Raw genomic sequence first — 22,892 nt, forward strand, 5'->3', positions numbered from 1 at the left:
TTTTAAATGGGGAAAACTTTGAAAAGACATTTCACAAAAGAAGATATATGGATGGCAAATAAGCACATAGCAAGGTTATCAATATTATTAGCCATCAGAGAAATGGAAATTAAAACCACAATGAAGTAGCACTACATTCCTATGAGAACAGTTATTATTAAAACAACTGATATCACCATATGTTGTACAAGGATCTGGAGCAACTGAAATTCTGAAACATTGTTGTGTCAAATGGTTTGGCAGATTTTTTTTTTTAATAAGATGTACCACATGCCTACTCTGACTCAGCAGTTCCCTTCCTATCTAGGTATTTATCCAAGATAAATTAATACATATATCCACAAAAATACTAATGCAGAAATATTCATAGCAGCATAACTCATAATAGCTACACACTGGAAGTGGAACAGGTTTCCATAAATAAATAGATATTCATAATACCTAAAACCTGACAATGACCCAAATGTCTGACAATAGATGAATGGATTAAAAAATTGGTATATCCATACAATTTTTGTATGGAATCCTACCAGTTCTACCAATGTAATATTGTGGTGATTATTTTTATTATGAATATATAATAATGCCAGCCTCTGGAGAAATCACTTTAAAACTTAAAATTATTCTTAAAAATATTCAGCAAATACCAGCATCTTCCTTGTTTTTTTTCCCTTTCTTCAGTTTCTGTGCTAACGCTGTAAATTATAAGTTTGAGTTATAACTCTTAAAGCAATGCACTTTTTCTTTTATTATTAAATTGAACTCTTTATTCTAGGAACCCCAGGACTTCCTGGAGCAAAAGGTATTAATGGTCCTCCTGGGAACCCTGGCCTTCCAGGAGAACCTGGTCCTGTAGGTAAGCATGAAACCTAAGGGTTAGTTGTAAAACTAAGGCTCATATTCATTTTGGGAAAGTCAAATCATTTCTGAGAGCTGTGAACATTTTTAAGACAAGGAAACATGGTGATCATTCACTTAGTTCTACTTGTCAGGTACAAAGTGAACAACACTTTTTTTCTAAGTGAACAACTCTTGATAAAAGTTACTTAAAATTATTACTTTGAAACCTTATTTGGGGGGCTTTTTCCAGGGAGAGTTATTTCAGGTATCCTACAATTAGTGGAAACTCTGGTATTTTAAGAATGGCAAAATGTTGGGGCGCCTGGGTGACACAGCGGTTAAGCGTCTGCCTTCAGCTCAGGGCGTGATCCCGGGGTTCTGGGATCGAGCCCCACATCAGGCTCCTCCGCTATGAGCCTGCTTCTTCCTCTCCCACTCCCCCTGCTTGTGTTCCCTCTCTCGCTGGCTGTCTCTATCTCTGTCAAATAAATAAAAATAAAATCTTTAAAAAAAAAAAAAAGAATGGCAAAATGTTGTTTACTGAATTCTAAAGCAAGTCATTTCTCTGGCCCCACATGTGAGGCCTAAAATAGCACCCCATTCCACCCCCACACCTTACTCTCCTTGATATTCTAAAGCTAGATTAAAATGAGAAACTGAAAGTTTTTGGATAGTGAGTGAATGATAAAATTCTTCCTTATTCTTATTAGCTTTTATTCCTTTTATGCTTCTTTTTCACAAGATTTTGTGATTTAGAGGGGTGTCTCATAGGTACTTTGTGTCATGTGGATAGAACTATTTGAAGCTTGTATGGAAAGAATGGGGAATATGGAAGGAAAGGGAATTGAGAGGATAGGTATCACGTGCTATACCCTGTGCTTTAGGTGGTGGAGGTCGTCCTGGACCACCAGGGCCTCCAGGTGAAAAAGGCAACCCAGGTCAAGATGGTATTCCTGGACCAGCTGGACAGAAGGGTGAACCAGGTGCTATATTTTTTCATTGTTCCTAATTTTCTAATTTCTTCCTTGTCTTCTTTAACTTTTGCCCTTTTTTACCCACAATGAAATTATATCTTCTTTCTTAACCTCTAAGCTACTATACACTTTTTCCTCCCTAAGTACCTTCTTGCACTCTGTACTGAGAATATTACTTCACGTTTATCAATCAGGTTGCCTCCTTCTTAAAAAAAACTCCATATCCTTTCTTGCCCAATTTTTTATGTGAAGTTACCCAGCTATTTTTATCTTCTCTGGATGACCTCATTTCAGTATGCAATCTATATTCCATTTATAGATCTATGTGTATATAAAGATATATTTAACACTTATCACAAGTAGAATATATTTTTATAGTTTTCTCATGTTAGAATTGTGGTTCCATGTTGGAAACAAATCTTCTGCATGTTTCGTATAACATAGTAGCACTCAGTGAAAAACTGAATGATTCAAAAAAAACTTGTCCTTGTTTCATTTATTATTATCTATTTGAGAGTTTTGGTTTATACCCTGACAGGTCAACCGGGCTTTGGAATCCCAGGACCCCCCGGACTCCCAGGACTTTCTGGTAAACTAATAAAACATACTAGATCAGTCCGTATAAAGAGAATGTGTTCCAGTACATTTATTTTTCCATCTCTACCATTTACTGTTATAAAATGTACATACAACCCCAGAAAACTCAAAGCTAAAGTTATATCTTAAAGCAGTTCTTAATTAACAACTTAGTAGAAAAAGTTGTGCTATATAAAAATGCATTCTTTAGGAAATTTACATATAAATATCTCTTCTTAATTTCATAAGTAATTGCTAAGGAAATGATAAAGAAAGCAAATTCGTAGAAAGAGGTAGATTTCAACAAATTTTTTAAAAGTCTTTCAGCCGAAAAAAAAAAAACCAAAAATGCTCTTTTCTCCCTATGGAAACAAAACCAAGGTATTATAAGGAAACTGTAGAAATACGTACCAATAATAAAAATGGAAAACTTCATATTAATATATGTTTTGCGTTTTGGGTGGGTATGTGCTCATACACATCTACGTGCCCTCACTTGTTCTTGCTTTCACTGTAAGCACCAAAGTGTTAATTGAATGAGTGAATGTGTGTATAGATACGCCTGTTTATGTTCTGAAATGACCATTAACTAGTCTATGGAAGTTTTTTCAAACCACAGACTATCTCCTAGAAATTCCTATATCCTTCCCGTGATCCCAATGTCAAAATTATTACTTTAATGTGCCACTGTTTTATTGCTTTCAGGCATGTTGGTGGTGTAGAAAAAATGTTGAGAATAGTTTGTCTGGGTTGGGATTCTAAATCTTGAATAGAATTGTCTTCAGGGACACACAGCAACCATTGAAGATCCATATCTTCATTAGTCTCAAAATATTTGTTTAAGGAATTTCCTCCAGCCATTTCTAACCTGTTCATGCCAATACTTTGAACCTTTCTATTTTTTTGTTTTTTATTTTCTCACAGCTACTGATCATGTGATCATTGCTCTGTGTCCTAATACAAAGGGTATCTTTCAGGATCCAAGCTATTATTGTTTTTATATTTCCATACATACTCTAATAAATATTTCTGATAACAGTTGAATATATTTCATAAGAAGAATGGGTTTTTTGGACGGGTGAGGGATTTGGTGGAAGATAGAAATGATCCTAGCAAATCCCATCACTTGTTCTAATAAGAATGAATCGATTTAGCCTTATAGGCAAGCCTAATACGGGCAGTACCATTTAATGTGTTTCCTAATGTCACTTTGCTTTCATAGGTCAAAAGGGTGATGGAGGATTACCTGGCATTCCAGGAAACCCTGGCCTTCCTGGTCCAAAGGGAGAACCAGGCTTTCAGGGTTTCCCTGGTGTGCAAGGTCCCCCAGGCCCTCCTGGTACTCCAGGTCCAGCTCTGGAAGGCCCTAAAGGCAACCCTGGGCCCCAGGGTCCTCCTGGGAGACCAGGTATGTACATGAGTGGTAGGGGAATGGTCTGTTTATTCGTTAATTTATTTCATTTTGCTGGCAGGTTATTCAGTCTTTAGGACTTTAGACTCTATAATCTAAGAACGTCTTACAAGTAAATAGCTTGGTTTATACCTAGCTCCATCCATTTCTGTAGCATCTAATAATTCTTTTCAGTAATGCCTTTCATCATTTACTTACATTTGAACTAAAACCAACTTGGAGGAAAAAAGAAAATAGTGGATTTATTAGTCTTTTTATTAAACATAAAACTATACTGATAACCTGGCAGCAAAATGCCATCTGCATTTTTAATGTGAGCTTCTCAGCATGTCATCACAGAAATCATTTTAGTGATCACCCCATAGATGCTTGTGGTCCATACCGAAAGTGTTGCTATGGTTCTGTCATATGATCAGCAAATGTCACCAAGCACAATAAAAAAATTTTATCTTCTCTAGGAACTAGGCAATCAAATGTATCTTCAACATCACAGCATGATTAAATTGAATAGCAATCTCTTCATACCAGCTTCACGTCTATTCCTCATTTGTCGTGTGTTAACTGCTCTTGTAGTCTCAATTTTGCATCCAGTGTTCACTTTTTATTTTGTATATGTGCTGTGTCACTTCATTTTGCTGTTTGGAAATGCTTGTTTTCATCCAGGATTAATGTTGCTGAGCCCAGTCACTGGTGATAAATTATTAACAGATTTTTGGGACTTAATATTCAATTTTTATATTTTCAGAAATTAAAAACTTGGCCTTCATTTATTTAAAATAATAAGAGAAATCTAAGGTTAAAGAAACAAAGCAGTTGTCTTTTAGCCTTTGAAAGTCTCTGACTCATTTTTTAAATGTTTTTAAAAATAAAAATCTCCATTTAAATTACCATAAACTCTGAAGTGATTGGAGTTCATTTTAATAAGATATGCTCTGAAAACATGAATCAAATGTGATCACATACTTTGTTCAGAGGATCATTTCCAAAACCAGATTTTATCTGATCTGTCTTGACTGTTTATAGAGGTTCTTCAGAGTTTTACCTTGTTCTAGTAGTGAAGAAAACCAGTGAAAACCACCTCAGCCGTATTAACTCTTGCATGTAAAGAATTGACACCAATGTCTTGCTTGGTTATGCATGCAGTAATTATAAAATAAGCCAAACTATTATCATTTTTTATATTTTAATCAGCACTCTGATTATTTTTTCTTTACTAGTAATGGAGCTCACTGTGGAACATTGTTGTGAAATGTGTCAAAATAAAGACATTAGCCACAAAGGTGCTTTTAAAAATTACTGTTTCTAAATAGTAGGAGGAAGAACACCTACCTGATGAGTAGTTTGTGACTTCTAACTTTGTTCATAAACTGCAAATTAAAGTGGAGTTTTAAACCCATTGATCTTAGAATTAGTTGTTTTTGAGCTCATGGTAACGATTATTAAAAATGATTTTTTTTGCCTTTCAAAATATGTCACATGTGCCGTCTTTATTTTAGTGCTGATGCTAAGTGGTAATAATTTGGTTTTTCTATAGGTGCATGAATATGAACTTCCAGAGTATTCTTTTATTGAATTAAAGTTTAACTTGAAAGAAGTTAGTGTAATGCTTTAGTTTCTTGATATTGCTAACAATTTTGATATTTTTCCTTTTTGTTAATGATGACATTGGGCCTTGGTGAACTTTGATCCCTATCCAGGTCCTCCAGGTTAGCTCCTTAACTCCAAAGTAGTAACTGCATGAACTTTGAAACTTTTCTTATATTTTTATATATATTTATATGTGTGTGTACATATAGTTATACATATATACATGTATATGTGTACATGTATGTACAAGTGTGCATATATATAATTCTATATATAATTCCTCTCTCTCTCTCCATATATATATGTATATATATATATGGATATATATATACCTATCCCTAATATTTTCAAGTACTCGAATCTATTTTAAGAGCATATATGCCAGTGCAGTTCTTACATGTTGGTCTATCTCTGAAAGTTGAAAGAACTGTAGAGTCCAATGCTTCTGTCTATTGGAATAACCCAAAATTACCTAGTTAGGAAAACTAATTTAACATTTTGTTATTTTTACTCAAAAATTTATAGTACCCAAAAGTGTATTGTATAATATTTTACCTTACCTTCAGAGTAGAGTGTATTTCTTATTTTTGTTTTATATCTGTTAATGTAAATGAAATAGAACTACCCTTCAAAAAGACATTCTTTTTTTTAACTTTTTATTTAAATTCCAGTTAGTTAACATACACTGTAAATTAGTTTCAATTACAATTTAGTGATTCAACACTTACAAACAATACCCAGTGCTCATCACAGGAAGTGTACTCCTTAATCCCTATTGCCTGTTTCACAAACCATCAGTTCGTTCTCTATAATTAAAGAGTCTGTTTCTTGGTTTGCCTCTCCTGTCTTTTTTCCCCCATGCTCATTTGTTTTGTTTCTTAAATTCCACATATGAGAGAAATCATATGGTATTTGTCTTTCTCTGGCTGACGTATTTCACTTAGCATAATATTCTCTAGTTCTATCCATGCCATTGCAAATGGCAAGATTTCATTCTTTTTTATGGCTCAGTAATATTCCATTGTGTGTGTGTGTGTGTATATATATATATATTATATATATATAATATATAATATTCCATTGTGATCCATTTTACATCTTCTTTATCCACTTATCAGTCTATGGACATTTGGGCTCTTTCCATAGTCTGGCTACTGTAGATAATGCTCCTGTAAACATCCGGGTGCATGTATCCCTTTGAATTAGTGTTCTTGTATTCTTTGGGTAAATACCTAGTAGTGCAATTGCTGAATCATAGGATAGTTCTAGTTTTAACTTTTAAGGAAACTCCATACTGTTTTACACAGTGGCTGCACCAGTTTGCATTCCCATCAACAGTACAGGAGGGTTCCCCTTTCTCCACATCCTTGAAAAGGCGTTCTTTTTTAAACAATAATATGTATTATCAGATCCTGCAAATATGCAATTCTTGACTTGCTGCAACTCTTATAATTTTTCAAACCATCCCATCTTCACATTTTGGGTTGTCACAAAGTTCTAAATTCTCCTGCTATGAAAATGAATTAATAGGTACAGAATTAAAAAATTCCATACAACCAACACAGATTAGAAGCCTCTTAATCTTATTTGAATCATACACATGTAAACCTTACACACCAAAGAACAGTTACCAGGAGCTGTCCAATGAAAAATCGCTGATTCACAGTGAAAGATGTTAACCTAATTAGGAGTAAAAGGAACCACAAATATCTGAATGTGTTTATTATCTCAAGATAAATAGACCTTTTCAAATTTCTGAGGAGTAACTAACATGAGGAAAAAGTATATTTCTGAGTTCTGACTATTGGGAATGGCTGGAAATTTTCTTTTATGAATTAAAAATTCATAATTTTTCAAGATTCTTTTTAGGAAGCCATCTATCTCTATCTGAACAGATTCCTTAGTTACTTACTCCTACTTACTACTCACTCCTTCCACAAACCCCTAATTTCATAGAGACATGGAGTATCCAATCTAGAAGAGACTTAAGTTTTACACTTTTCAAAGAGACATTACTCACTAGACACTTGTTAAAGATGGCAAGACAGGTTTTATTTAAGACTATTACAGTAGGGGAGAGACAGTTGCAATAGGGGAAAGAGACTGAACTCAACTGAATACAACAAGGATAAATGGGGATTTATAGTCAACCAGCACAGTGAGGGGGTCAGTGGATGAAAAGTTACTAACATGAAGCATTAAGGGTAGGTAGATTCTTGCTAAACTGGCCTAATAGCATTCTTGCTAAAGTCAGGCTAAAGACTTAGACATCAAGTTTGGGGATGAGGGACTTGATCAGATATCAACAGTGGGGGGACTGTCTGTAAACTGACTTGCTAAAGGATTCTTGCCAAAACTAGGCTTCAGCATACCAAGAACAGGGCCTAAGGATGAGGCCTAGTTGAGAAGAAGGCTCAGAGGAGCCAATCTAAAATTTAGTCAAGGAGAGAACCTTTGTCACATATGAGAAAGCTGAGGCACAAAGATGTTAAGAAGCTTCCTCAAGGTCATACTGTTAGTCACTGGCATAGTTGGGAATCTGACTTAAGGCTCCCCAGTGCTCTGTTAAGTGTCTGTTTTACTAATAACATATATCATCCTCCAACAAAAGCAGTTTTATGGCTCAGTGCTTATGATCTGGCTTCTTATTCTAGTTATAAATATAATAGGTGGTGAAGCGAAGCTACTTCTGCCATTTTAGGAGACTCTTCATTATAGCAGACTGGACCTTGCCTCCACTCTCTTGTTTTCTGTTACCTCATAAGTTATCTCATAAGTTCCATCAATCCCTATTAACTGCTTCTTGTGTCTCTCCTAAATGGATGTCATCAAAAAGATTAAGACAAGTGCATAGTGTTTAACTATCACCATGATAAAGAGAAAACTTAGGGAATACTTTGAAGTAATTTTGATTACTCCCCTATCTGACTTGCATAGAAGTCTGCTGCCTTGATCACTTCCAGATTTTAGTGTTGGCTAGAAGATTGCTTTCTTCTGAGACACTAGAATATATTCAAAGAAGAAACAGGGAAGTAGCCACATCACTTTAATACTGATTTGACAATGTATTTACCAGATGTACTTTAAATTACATAGTTACTGGAACCTAGTATCTACAGTGTTCTCTTCTTTGCAACAGTTGAAGTCTACAACCTTAAGTGGAAACTGGATTTAAAATTGATGAGCACTGGGTGTTATACGCAACTGATGAATCATTGAACACTACATAGGAAACTAATGATGTACTATATGTTGGCTAATTGAATTTAAATAAAATAAAATTTGCCAATCAATTCATCAGCTTATCTTTAGTTATTACCACTTATGTACAAGACTTTAAGTTTTGTTTTGTTTTGTTAAACTTTCTTAGGTCATTTGAGAAATAATGGATTGAGAGCTTCATGTACAAAATTGACTTGGCATATAACTCATTAAAATTTTACCGCTTAGAAATTAAGATCTTAGGAGTTTTGCTATGATATGATCTGAAGTTTTCCTTGTTACGTACTCAGACCAAAATACATATTTCAGTGGCATTTTTCTAAGCTTTCTTGTTATTGGTCCTTCTATAGCAAATACACATATAAAATTGCTTTACAGGAATGCTATTTTATTTAACTAATTGTGTGGCCAAACTCTCTCAAACTATGGTCTTGAGTCAGTTTGCTGTATGTGGTTTAGAAACCATTTAAACAAACAGAAGCTGATTTTTAGCCTTCTGATTTACAAATTATCAAATGCTTTAAAAGTTTTATTACCTGGCAGTAATAATAATGTTTTGTACTTATGTGACGTGCCACCCTTTACATCATTTAATGCACTTTTATTAAAAGCTCCTTGAAGGCAGAGTGTGGGTGTAGTGAATCTTTGTGTTCCCTGTCTCACCTTGCATCTGGCAGATATCAGGTCTATATTTTTAAAATGGAATTCGATGTTTATTTATTTATTTATTTGTTTATTTATTTATTTATTTATTAGAGAGAGAGAGAGTGCAGCAGGAGGAGCAGTAGGCAAAGGGAGAAGCAGGCTCCCTGCTTAGCAAGGAGCCCGATATGGGACTCGATCCCAGGACCCTGGGATCATGACCCCAGCTGAAGGCAGAGCCAACTGAGCCACCCAGGCATCCCTGGAATTTGATCTTTAAAACAACTGTATGGTGACTAACATAACATAATAAAATATTATAATAAAAAATAAATAAATAAAACAACTGTAAAGGAGGTTAGGGCAGATAACATTGTTCCCATTACGTGGATGAGAAAACAAGCTCAGGGAGATTGAATTGTCCATAGTCCCATTGAGATAAATAGAACCAAGAACAGACCCTAGTTCTTCCAATTCCTGGGATTCAATGCTCTAGCACAATTTATTCTCTCTGCTGACTTCAGTGTTTATAAATCATAGCAAGACTTCTAAGGAAAGGAAACTGTGTTTATAGTTAATTAACATTAATCAAGAGTTGTCCTATTTATAGGCCTTTTATCTTTTTATTTAATGATCCTTCTTTTAATAGTTAATAGCCTGATTTAATATGTGCATTGGATAATAATAAAGTAAATGTGATATTTTCTGTGGTTTGGGGTAGGATATTGCATGTCAAAATATTTTTAATGTACCCCTTCACTGATGGTCTTCACATTTTTGGAAAATTTGGCTCTTTATTATTTTTTTTTTGGCTCTTTATTTTAACATTCAGTGGTGAACAAGTACATATTGGCTCTTTCTCTTTGAATAACTCGTTATAAGTAATAATTCACAGAAGAAAGCTTCTTGATGAATTGTGAAAAAAATCAGAATATGGTTTCATAGAATGATTTTCAAAGAAGGAAAATAGAAGTACAGTTGGTAATGGCGATTGTGTACTTTTAATTTCTCTATTTTATCATCTATGATCTTTTATTTTTGTCTAATGAGTCCTTTAAAGTTAACTGTACCTCTTTGAGGTGGTCTGAACATATCAAGAAATTTGCACCTTGAGTTTTTACTAAAGGAAGGCAGAGGCGAAGATAAATGTAAGCATTTATCCACAATTATCCCTTTGTGAAGGGAATGGAAGGCAATCAGCGAAATGGTACTGTCTTACCAACTTCAATGTTTGAGATGCTAACTTTTGGAAAGCCACAGTAGCAGTGTTAACATGATATCTTTAGTAGAGTTTTCCATTTTTTTTGGATTAATGAAAGCAGCTTATTTCCTATAATAAGCTCTATTTGAAAATGTTTGGTTCTCTATACTTCTGTATGGTGCTGTTTGCATACTGATTACACTGTAGGTATGAGAAATACTGGCTAAGAGGATTATTGTTTAACTTGTGCTATAATGTGAACCACTTCTAACTCATAATCTTATTTTGTACTGTGTGATGTCTGATACTGCTAACATCGATCTTTGGGCTTTGGTGAACTCTGATCTTCCCAGGTTTTCAAGGTTAGACTCTTCACTGGTCAATTCTTTTTTTTTTTTTTAATGTTTTGTATGTATGATAAGAGAAATGCACTTTTTTTTTTGCTGTAACTCAGAAGTCATTGAAGAGGGCTGTTATCCTCAAATACTACCTGCTCTGGTATTTAGCATATTGGTGAAGTTAATGTGACTTGTTTATAATCAAGTTTGAAATGACATTAGGTCTTTGTAGCTTCAATTTTTATAATAGGTAATCCATATGTGAAGACATGTTGAATTTTAAATGGATATACACTTATTGTTATGTTTAAGACTGCATTAAGATTTTTAGACAGGCATCTGGCCTATTTGTAACCTCTGCATATTGATTTTTGTTGCATGATGTTGCTCTGATATGTGTTTATGTGGCTATTTTCAAAAAAGGAAGAAGGTTACCATTGAGTACTATTAAAAATAAAACGTATATGTCCCTGATATCATTAGCAAATCATTAATTTAAATTTGAAGGACTCTGGAATGGCAGGCCTGAATTAATAACATGTAAATTTCCCAATATTTTCTTTTAATTGCAGAAAGAACAATTCTCATAACATGCCTGTTTTTTTTCAAATATTCTGATAACTTTTCAGACTGGGGAAAAGGATCATAAAAGATTCTCTTTTTTTCCCCATCTTAATCTTACTTCCTCATTGTTAGGCTGATTAACAGAGTGTTTATTTTTTTTTCCTAATAAGACGATTTGCTACCTGATTTCTAGTCCAAATTATACATTATGGATGAAATAATTTTGCTTAGAAAACCCTATCTAGGGGTGTGAACTCAGCAGTTGCTCTTGTTTGTTTATTTTAGTGCAAAATACTCCAGCCCTTTCTTTATGATTGGGAAGGGAATTTCTAAGTGTGTCTGTCTGGTTGCTGGACTTGGGCGACTATATAATTTAAACTGTTTAAAGATAAAACAGTTGTACTGTTGTGGACCTGCTTCCTCTTTCTCATGTGCCAGATAGAATAGTGTTATATTATGAAATCACATAGAAATAGCTGAAAGATTTAAAATGGTCTCATATTTTAAAGGTATGTTCTTACTTTCGGTTTTACAAATAATGAAGGTAATAGTAGTAATAATAATTTTTGAAAACCTCTTACATAATTCTTAGTATGTACCAGGCACCATGTTAAGTAATTTTACATATTATCTCATTTAATCCTTGGATCAACCTGATGAAGTAGGTACTATTCTTATTTCTATTTTAAAGAGGAGGAAATTGAGGCCAAGGAGATTAATAAACTTCCTAAGGTCTAACAGCTAATAATTATTGAAGCTGGGATTCCAACCCAGCCTTCCAGCTCCAGAGTCCAGCATTCTTAATCCATATGCCGTCCTGCCTTGTTAGCATGCAGTCATTTATTCTGGGTCTTAAGAGTATTGGAAGGGAACTAAAGTCTGAATTTTAATCTCAGATCAGAAAGATGACCCTTTGTCCATGGGTAAGCATAAACTCAAGTATTCTAAATTCATTTGCCTAGGTTATTTCCTTCAAAAGTAATCACTATATACCTTGCTTTTTTGTTGAAACCAATGAAAAACTAAGATCACCAAAGGAGAAAATGTGTAAGTGCTAACTGTTGCCTGTTCATTATTTAGTGCTTCATAATTAGTTTCTTAAGGCAGAACTAGTTGGTCTTAGCTTCAGCCACTGCCTAGCAAGCAAGTAACAGCTTTTTCCTACCTAGTGACAAAAGATGTAGCCACTGATAGATCTTGTTGGTTGTTTAATGGACCTGATACCTCTATTTAAAATGAGAAGTTAAAAAGATAGTATAAGGAAAAGAGCTTAGCAAAATCCTCTTTTAAATAATTTTATTTATTCACAAGACATATGCAGAATTTTTTTCCAGAAATATTTAAAATGCAAAGAATATGAAAACATGTTTAAAATAAATTCAGAAGTACTATATTGAATTAATAAATTTCTGACACCAAAGTATTACCATGTATTAGTAAGCATGTCACTAAAATCAAACAGCTTGCTTAAGTAACTATCTTAATTGCATAGTAATAAAAGCTGAATGAAACGACTTACAAGTACTACTTACAAAATAACTACATAAAAGTAAAGCAATCTACTGTTAATCACAATGAGACAAATGGCTTGAATCCCTGATTGCACTACAGTAGTGATTCTTAAAGTGTGGTCTGGAACCAGCAGCTTTAGTTACGGGGCACTTGTTAGAATGTACATTTGTGGGCCCATCCCCAGCCTTTCTGAATCCTAAACTCTGGGAGTGAGCCCAGGAATCTGTTTTAACAAACTCTCCAGTGGCTTTGATGTGTGCTCCAATTTGAGAACAGTGCCCTATGTATGGTGCTTGTTTCTTTTCACTTAAGTGAAACACTTAGGGATTACAGAAGCAGTCTTTATTATAATGTCCTGTCTTTAAATATGAGCTTATTAGATTTAATGTATAATAAAATGCAAACTAAAAGGGACTGCAGAACAGTGTTGATAACAAAAAGAACCCAGCCCAATTTATATTAGAGAGTCAGCATAAGTCTGTATGTTTTGATGTAGTCTGGACTTTATCCTGCAAACTAATAGGATTTAGAAGACTGGTATTTCAGAAGCCAGGCTTTTCTACTACTCTTGTGCTATACTGAAATATGGACATTTGTTGTGCATTGTCAAGGTCTACCAGGTCCAGAAGGTCCCCGAGGTCTCCCTGGAAATGGAGGTATTAAAGGAGAGAGAGGAAACCCAGGCCAACCTGGGCAACCTGGTGTGCCTGGTTTGAAAGGAGATCAAGGACCACCAGGACAACAGGTAGGAAATGGGAGTAGAAATTTGATGATGAGAAAGGGGGTTTGCATTCAAAATGGGACTTCTAAGCTGCATTTTTTTTAAATCTTTTTTTTTAAAGATTTTATTTATTTATTTGACAGAGATAGAGACAGCCAGCGAGAGAGGGAACACAAGCAGGGGGAGTGGGAGAGGAAGAAGCAGGCTCGTAGCAGAGGAGCCTGATGTGGGGCTCAATCCCATAACGCCGGGATCACGCCCTGAGCCGAAGGCAGACGCTTAACCGCTGTGCCACCCAGGCGCTCCATAAGCTGCATTATTTTTATTAGTATTTACTGGTCAAGGCTCTATGCATGCCTCACTAGTGAATTACAAAGGAAGATAAAGGCAAGTTTTCTATCTTCTTCCAACTAACGGGACTTAGCTACTTTATAGTTAAAGGGTTCCTCAGAAGATATTTTACCTGGAGTCATTGCTATGTATGTCATTTAGGTTTGAGAAACATTCATTTCAGTGAAAGCAAATTCATAAAAGCAGACGCATATATCAGAACATTACATGTGGATGAGACCATTCATAGGAAGTAATTATAGTTGAGTGGGGATATTTTAGACTTTGAAATTAGATAGAGTTAGGTTCAAATTTCAGCTCCACTGTATGCTTCTGCTTTGTGTCTATGAGGAATGCAGATAGACACTTTAGGTTTCTGTCTTCACCTGTAAAAAGGGAATAATAACATATCCCCACATTTGTATTCATGTACTTTCCACATTGGTTTGAGTAACCCAGAAAGTCACATGCTTCTTTATGGATCATTAACACTTCTTGCATTCATTCAGGAGGATTGTTGTTAGATATCACAACCAACACAACCTGGGCTCAATCTTTTAACTGTGATGACTGCTTTATAGCAGAAAAAAGAAAAAAAAAAAACATCTATAACAGTAGTCCTTAAAGCTTTCCAACAACTAACCTTTTTTCCTCATGTCATCACTATTCTAGACACACACTCTTAAAATTTGAGTCATCTCTTTATTCATTCTCTACTTACTCCCTCCTCATTCATTTCCCAGGTGCTTCCAGTTTATATGTCTCTATGCCTGATTCAAGACTACTGCCTGATAACAACGTTTTATAAATCTAGTATTATCAAGTTCTATTCATTTTCTTTTGTGCAGTTTAGTTCTTACATTTGCACCTTTTCTAATTTTTAAATGGAAATAACATTAAACACAGAAAAATTCCAAGAATGGTAAAAAAAAACAACAAAACCTTTCATGTATCATTTACCCAGATGTACTAGTTGTTAATGTTTTGCCCCATATTTATGTGTGCATATATATATATGTATATATATATGAAACATTTGAGAATAAGTTATAACTGTCATGCCTTTTTATCACTAAATACTTCACTGCATGAGATTTCCTAAAATTAAAGATATTCTTTTATATAATAACAGCACAGTTATCAACTTCAGGAAACTGAACATTAATAAAACTTTTATTTCTACTTTACATATTCTAATTGTGTCAGTTGCCCTTGTAATTGCCCTTGATTACATTGTTTTCCTCCAGCATAGACCAAATTATGCATTGCATTTAACTGTCATATCACTTTATGCTCCCTCAATCTGAAACAGTTGCTAAACAATTTTTTAAAATTTCATGATCTTGACGCTGTTGAAGAAATGTAGCCCCTTCCCGTTTTTATTTTTTATTTTTATTTTTTAAGATCTATGTATTTATTTGAGGGGGGAGGGGCATAGGGAGAGGGAGAGAGAATCCCAAGCCGACTCTGTGCTGAGCATGGAGCCCGACATGGGGCTCATCTCACAACACTGACATCATGACCTGAGCCAAAATCAAGAGTTGGGTGCTTAACAGAGTAAGCCACCAGGTCCCCCGCCATGCCATTTTTTAAAACAGAATGTTCCTTCTTTTGCCTGCTATTTCTTCGTTCTAGTTATGCATCTCCAGCTGAAATACCACATGAGTGATGTTGTGTCCTCCATTAGATGTTTAGGCCCACAATGTTCATCTGCCCCTCATTGGTGATCTCAATTTTGATCATTCCAACAGGTTGTTATCTGGTTTCTCCATTGCATGGTTACTAGTCTTCCCCTTGTAACGAATAAGCAAAACTATGGAAAGGCACATTAAAAGCATGCAAATATACTGCTCCTCATCAAAATTTCATCAAAATAGATATTTAATATCTATTTATGATTTTTGCCTCAACCAACCAATGTAGTGGTTGAATATAGTGAATAGTGGCAAATGATGATTTTCTAACTCTAGCACTACCTCCACATATACCAGTTGGCCCTTGAGTAAGCAAAGCCTCCCTTCTCTTCCATGTATTATCTATTTATTATTAGTATGGACTCATAAATTCTCTTTTAATGATTTATAATTTTTAAACCATTGTTGTCTATTCTGATGCTCAAATTATCCTGGATTTGGAAAATTCTTCAAGCTGGATACTGTCTTTCTAACATGCCCTCCTTTTTAAACCATTTCTTACATTTTGGAATATGTTCCAAGTTTGCCCCTTTTTCAGTCCTACTGATAAAAGTTTCAGTGTCCCACATTTATTCTTCCTTTAAGGACGTACATTCTAGACTTATTCTCAACTCTTCTTCTTCCCAGTTTTCCTGGCTCTCAAACCCAATTAATTAACAGGCCCTGCTATATTTTTTGCTAAGTCTTGCAGACTTTATCATTTCTGTATGTGTGATTCTAACCCAAGCATTTATCACCTCAGTGCTATGCTAAAAAAAGTGCCTTTGTGCCTGATAATAAAATAATAGCTGCCATTTATTAAGTATACACACTACGTGCCAATCAGTTTTCCAAGTACTTAATATGAGCTATCTCATTTAATCCTCACAAAAAAAACCCATGAAGTAGACACTATTATTTTCTCTATGTTAGAGGTGAGAAAACTACAAATCAAAGAGGTTAAATAATCACCTCAAGGTCACACAAGCTAGTAAGGGGCACAATTGGGATTTGAATCCTAGAAGTTTGAGTCTAGAGCAAGTGCTATCAATGAATATGAATATTGTGTAACCTCACTCTCTCCCCCTCCAATTTTTTTCTAAAATTAATGATTTTGTTTGTTCAGGGTAATCCTGGTCGACCAGGTCTCAATGGAATGAAAGGAGATCCTGGTCTCCCTGGTGTTCCAGGATTTCCAGGTATTTGAAGGCATGTTTTTATATTAAATTCCTTGGGATAAGATACCCATTTTCTGATTTGACTGGGCAAATGCTATGGCCCTATTGCTTTGCGGTGCCATTGTATGTACCTTCTTTGCAGGCATGAAGGGACCCAGTGGAATACCTGGTTCAGCTGGCCCTGAGGGGGATCCAGGACTTGTTGGCCCCCCAGGTAAGAATTACTCAGGAGCTACTTATACCTGATTCTTAAACACATTAAAGAATTTGAAAGTTTGCATGCTGTCTTTGAACTAAACTTTTAGAGTCTCAATCCCCAAAAACTGAAAGCAAGTAGGCAAAACTCTCCCTCTATTTACTGATCTCTCAACCTCTCTATTTTATTAAGGAAATATTGAGACCAGAGCTTTTAAGTTTAAGATGGATGCAGGACTAACAAGAATGCTTCATTAAAATTTTCATTAGATTTTATACTAACTTTCCCATATTCAGTTGAACAGATTATAAGAGCAAGTCATTTTTAATTGAAAATATTTTTAATATGAATATAGTTCTTTTGCTGGAGACTTATAAGAAGTTTCCCGTAAACTGAAATAGGACATCTGCTAAATTCTCTTACTAGTTCAGTGGGACACCTGACAAGCACAACAAACTAGAACTGCAAATGATGTTAGAATCTGAATGGACTTGTCAGGAAATAGAATTATCTTCCCCTGACACCAGTGTTCACAGATTTGTAATAGATTAGACTTTCTAGTAACCAAGTCATGCTTCAGGGCTTGAAAATAGGAACAATAGGCCTAATTTTTCCAGTGACCCTAAGGAAATTATTTATTTTTTCAGTCTTCAGGGTGAGATGATGGCTTTCCCAAACAGATTTCTGTTGGACATGGCAACATTTCAACGCATGTAACTTGTTTCTTTTGCACCAATTTTTATTCTGACCTTAGGACACTTTGGCATCCATTCCTTCTGGCCTTTCTCTTTCCTACCTTCATTTTGCCTCTTAGGTCCCCCTGGATTACCTGGTCCTTCAGGACAGAGTATTATAATCAAAGGAGATGTTGGTCCACCAGGGATCCCAGGCCAGCCTGGATTAAAAGGTCTACCAGGACTACCAGGACCTCAAGGCTTACCAGGTGCCTTTGCAGATCATCTTTCTAAGCCTTATCTATTTGAGAACATTCCCCTAGTTCTCCTTTTACTTGTCACAGTTTGTCTCTGAGAAGAGGAGTCTCAACAACTAGTAGAATACCAGACCACCACAGATTCCATTTCCTTTTTTCTTAAAAATGTTAATTTCTCATGCCCTAATTTCCTTTAGGCCCAGTCTAATCTTTTCTAGCCAGTTCTTCTGGCTATTCTAATTTGAATGATTAGGTTAATGATATTAAAAACTTTGTAATGAAATTAACATGCATTTAAGATTTGGTGCTTTCTCTATCCCAAGAACAGTATCTGGTATCTCTATAGCAGAAGGATAGAAGGCTAATTTGGTGAGCCATCAGCTCCCCACTGTGAGGCCTCGTGATTTTTAAACTAATTCCTGTCTAGTTGACCATTTGACTGTATGCTTGCAGCCAATTTTGATTATACAAGAAAGCTAGAAACTAACTTCAGTCTTTCTCATTTATTAAGTGGTTGGTTGTCAGTCTTTCCATAAACTAAGTGTACCAGGCAGTAACAACCTTACCTATGGTGGGGCAGATAACAAAAGTTGGACCTTGCACTCCTGTTTTGTTCTGAGGCAAAGAGAACACAACTGCCATATTATGGGAATCTCCACAGAGACAAACTGATTGTTTAAAACTAAAGTTAAATCTTTGTCTGCTTCTTTTGTCCCAGGCTTGAGCTATTCCTTTATGTATCAGGTTAAGGACAAGGCCAGACTATGAATTTAGTGACATTCAAGGACCTTAAGTTTCCTAGATCTGTCTGGTTATGGAATTATTATACCCATATTTGAAGATCATTTTTTTTTTATTACCGTAGGTCCAATTGGCCCTCCAGGAGATCCAGGACGCAATGGACTCCCTGGCTTTGATGGTGCAGGAGGGCGCAAAGGAGACCCAGGTTTGCCAGGCCAGCCAGGTGAGACAAATAAAACACTGCTGTTGATAGTAGTCTCAAGTCTGAGAGACCTCTAGACGTCCAACTGAAGCTGTGAGAGTTTTTCTCTTGGGAGAGTATAACTAGCTGGTGAATCTGTTGCTGGGGGAAAGTAGGACAGCACATACAAGGAGATTTGCCAGTGTAAGAAAAGCATAGAGAGCTTGTTTTTATTTATGTGTTTAGAGCACTGGAAAACAGTTTTTCCTCAAGATGAGGTTTTTTCCAGGTATTCACTGTACTTACCTGTTCTGATAATTTTCAATATGTTGATTTAAATCCCATGATCATCTTGAAACTATTGTGAATCTTTCCACATTTGAAAATATGACAACAGAGTGTAATTTCCCCCGTAAAATTCAGTAATACGGTTGTAAGGTTTGTAAAGTTTAAAGTGCTCCCCATAGAGCTTTGAGAGTCAGAGTGGCATCTTATACTGAGATGACAAATTGATTTTCAGGTTTTTAGTTCATTCATTAACAGGTGTTCTTGATAATATTGTATCTGGTACCCACTAGATTTCCAGTATGTTCTCAAGCTACTTCCAAAAAGAATTTGAGTCACCTTGCCATAAAAAATAGAGAGGCGCTTAATAGACATATTCCAAAGAAGAGATACAGATGGCAACAGACACATGAAAAGATGCCTGGCATCACTAATCATCAGGGAAATACAAATCAAAACAACAATGGGCTATCCCCTTATATGTATCAGAATGGCTAGAATCAAAAAAGAAATAACAAGGGTTGGCAAGGACGTAGAGAAAAAGAAACCCTCATGCACTATTGATAAGAATGCAAACTGGTACAGCCACTGTGGAAAACAGTATAGAGGTTCCTCAAAAAATTAAAAATAGAATTACCACATGATCCAGTAATTTCCACTACTGGGTATTTACCCAAAGAAAACAAAACACTAATTCAAAAAGATATACCCACCCCTTTGTTTATTGTAGCATCATTTGCAATAGCCAAGATATGGAAGCAACCCAAGTTTCCATCGATAGATGAATGGATAAAGTAGAAGTGGTGTGTGTGTGTGTGTGTGTGTGTGTGTGTGTGTGTGTGTGTGTAAGGAATATTACTTAGCCATAAAAAAGAATGAGATCTTGTCATTTACAACAACATGGATGGACCTAGAGGGTATAATGCTAAGTGAAATAAGTCAGAGAGAGAAAGATAAATACCATATGAGTTCACTCATTTGTGGAATTTAAGAAACAAACAAATGAACAAAGGAAAAAAGAGACAAATAAAAAACCAGACTCTTAAATACAGAGAACAAACCGATGGGTACCAGAAGGGGGGAGGTGTGTCGGGGGGGTGAGTGAAATAGATAAAGGGGATTAAGAGTGCTTACTTATCATGACGAGCACTGAGTAATGTATAGGATTGTTGAATCACAATGTCGTATATCTGAAGTGAATATATTCTATTCACTATTGGTCAACTATACTTCAATTAAAAAAATTAAAAACACACTGAAGTAAGATTGCTAAAGCAGAAATAAGAGATCATAAACTCAGTAGGTTTTTAATATGTGTTAGCAACTCTAGACAATATAAATATAACTCTAAATGATATAAACATAAAGAATATTTATTGGCAAAAAATATCAGTGGCAGCAAGCCAGACTAGTAATACCTATGGCCTTCCTGGAACCAATACCCTACCATTTCATTAACTGTCAAGCAGGGAAGAAACAAGTTAGTGTCATCTTCATCACATATGGGCATTGCTGTGAAGTTTCCCCAAAATGAGAATGCATATACACAGTGGTAAAAGGCCCGTCTATAAAGAGAATTTTAAAATAGGTGCAAATAAAGAGACTAAACAGAGAATGGGAACCAGTGGTAAATTGAAAATAGACATTTTGAAAAGGCTGCTTTAGTAGTGCCCTGCCTATTCTCTAAACAAAAAGGTATGCCTGAGAATAATTCCCCAGACAGATTCAAAGGAAAATGGTTTTTAGCACTGAAACTGGCAGGCTGATGGCAACCACACTCTTCCTTTCTCGCTGATGAACAAAACAGCAGACTGAAATTTTGTCTTGGGGTTTGGACTCCTTTAGTAGAGCAAGAGACTAGATAACACACAGACTTCCCAAATAAGCATCACTTCTTCCCATCTAATGTCCCATCACCCGGTACTCATTTAGTGCCTAATGTTGTCAACCAATTCCATTAGAAAAAATATATATTTAAATCTCTTTAAGGGCAGGGACCATATTTTATTTATCTCCAAATCCATGCTATCTGACAATACCTTAATAGGCACTCTATAAATATGGACTTAATTAACGAATCAAATGAGATCATAATGTTTTGTCAGTAGCCATAATAGGAGGATCAGAGCTCACTTAAATTTTGTATACTGATGATTCCATGGAAATAGGTACCCGTGGTTTGGATGGTCCCCCTGGACCAGATGGAATGCAAGGTCCCCCAGGTCCTCCAGGAACTTCCTCTATTGCCCATGGATTCCTCATCACACGTCACAGCCAGACAACAGATGCACCACAATGCCCACATGGAACTGTACAAATTTATGAAGGCTTTTCTCTCCTGTATGTTCAAGGAAATAAAAGAGCTCACGGTCAAGACTTGGGTGAGATAACTGGCATCTTATTTTTTACTATGTATTCTGTTTTGAAAATTCCATTGGGTTCTGGAGTAGCCATGGACAAAGTGTATCTCTCTATTTTTGGGGGGCTTCCAAATTGAAGACCATGTCAAGGGCAGGTAAATATATTCACTGTAAGTTTTAAATAAATAATACGTTACTCTAAAAGCATTAGTTAGCTAGTGTGAGGTACAATTCTTGGCCTAAAGCAGCACATTTGGGGAAAGGCCACGTGTACTCTCTGTTAGCTTAGTTATTAAGGAAACCGATTTCCTGGGCTCCCTATGGTATAGCAGTTGCTTAAGTGGTCAGTGTTTATTCACAGGAGATAGTTTTTTCTTTTCTGACACTGGTCTCATCAAGTTGAAAGGTACGTTCTGAAGAGAATCTTGAATCAAAGAAAGTAAGGTCATTTCTTAATTATGCTAGCTTATAGTTCCTAAAAATAAGTGTCTTAGCTTTGTAAAGTATTATCAGAGTAGATTAAAACTATGCAAAGCACCATATTTCTATATAAAATATACTTCATTTAATGTGTTCCCGTGCATCTTCTCTATACTGTGGTAGACAGATTGGTTGATGGGATGAGACTGGACTGGATGACTCTCAAGAGCTCTTCCAATCCTCAACATTTCTTTTTGTGGAATTTTGACTTTGGATTTCAAAGCCTGATTGTTTGACCTGCGGCTGCCAGTTTTAGGGATCATTATCCCATTTGTCTCCGCAAAGACATTTAAGAAGATAGTCTGGGCTCCCAGTTTCTGGGGTCTCTATAGTAAGAGGCTTCCTGAAGTCTCTTTATTTTTTTTAAATTTTATTTATTTATTTGACAGAGATAGAGACAGCCAGCGAGAGAGGGAACACAAGCAGGGGGAGTGGGAGAGGAAGAAGCAGGCTCCCAGCGGAGGAGCCTGATGTGGGGCTCAATCCCAGAATGCCGGGATCACTCCCTGAGCTGAAGGCAGACGCTTAATGACTGAGCCACCCAGGCGCCCCTCTTTATATTTTTTTTATAATAACTTTTTATTATGTTATGTTAATCACCATACAGTACATCCCCAATTTTTGATGCAATGTTCCATGATTCATTACTTGCGTATAACACCCAGTGCACCATGCAATATGTGCCCTCCTTAATACCCATCACCGGTCTATCCCAGTCCCCCACCTCCCTCCCCTCTGAAGCCCTCAGTTTGTTTCCCAGAGTCCACAGTCTCTCATGGTCTCTTTAGCTAGGCTGTTTTGTGAAAACAGTTCTGCAGCAACAGAGACCTCCAGAGGTCTTCTCTACTCACTCTGTTCCCAGGGCATGTGGCCACACCTGCCAGGCAGTGCTGGCCCACCAGAGTAGGCATCTCCACTGACATGGAAGCCAAGAGTCACAGGTCATTTT

General features: G+C 35.9%; 1 protein-coding gene across 1 annotated transcript in view; it reads left to right on the top strand.

Annotated features, from left to right (window-relative positions):
* COL4A5 (collagen type IV alpha 5 chain) overlaps positions 1-22,892 on the top strand; it is a 240,960-nt gene that overhangs the window by 210,680 nt on the left and 7,388 nt on the right. Inside the window, exons 38-47 of the mRNA XM_048213522.2 lie at positions 776-856; positions 1,725-1,823; positions 2,353-2,403; positions 3,613-3,798; positions 13,479-13,612; positions 16,718-16,790; positions 16,912-16,983; positions 17,780-17,908; positions 18,762-18,860; positions 21,272-21,484. Coding sequence (XP_048069479.1) covers positions 776-856; positions 1,725-1,823; positions 2,353-2,403; positions 3,613-3,798; positions 13,479-13,612; positions 16,718-16,790; positions 16,912-16,983; positions 17,780-17,908; positions 18,762-18,860; positions 21,272-21,484 — 1,137 coding nt within the window. The remainder of the gene's footprint in view (positions 1-775; positions 857-1,724; positions 1,824-2,352; positions 2,404-3,612; positions 3,799-13,478; positions 13,613-16,717; positions 16,791-16,911; positions 16,984-17,779; positions 17,909-18,761; positions 18,861-21,271; positions 21,485-22,892) is intronic.

Source organism: Ursus arctos, chromosome X (genome assembly GCF_023065955.2).
Source record: "Ursus arctos isolate Adak ecotype North America chromosome X, UrsArc2.0, whole genome shotgun sequence".
NCBI classification, from domain to species: domain Eukaryota; kingdom Metazoa; phylum Chordata; class Mammalia; order Carnivora; family Ursidae; genus Ursus; species Ursus arctos.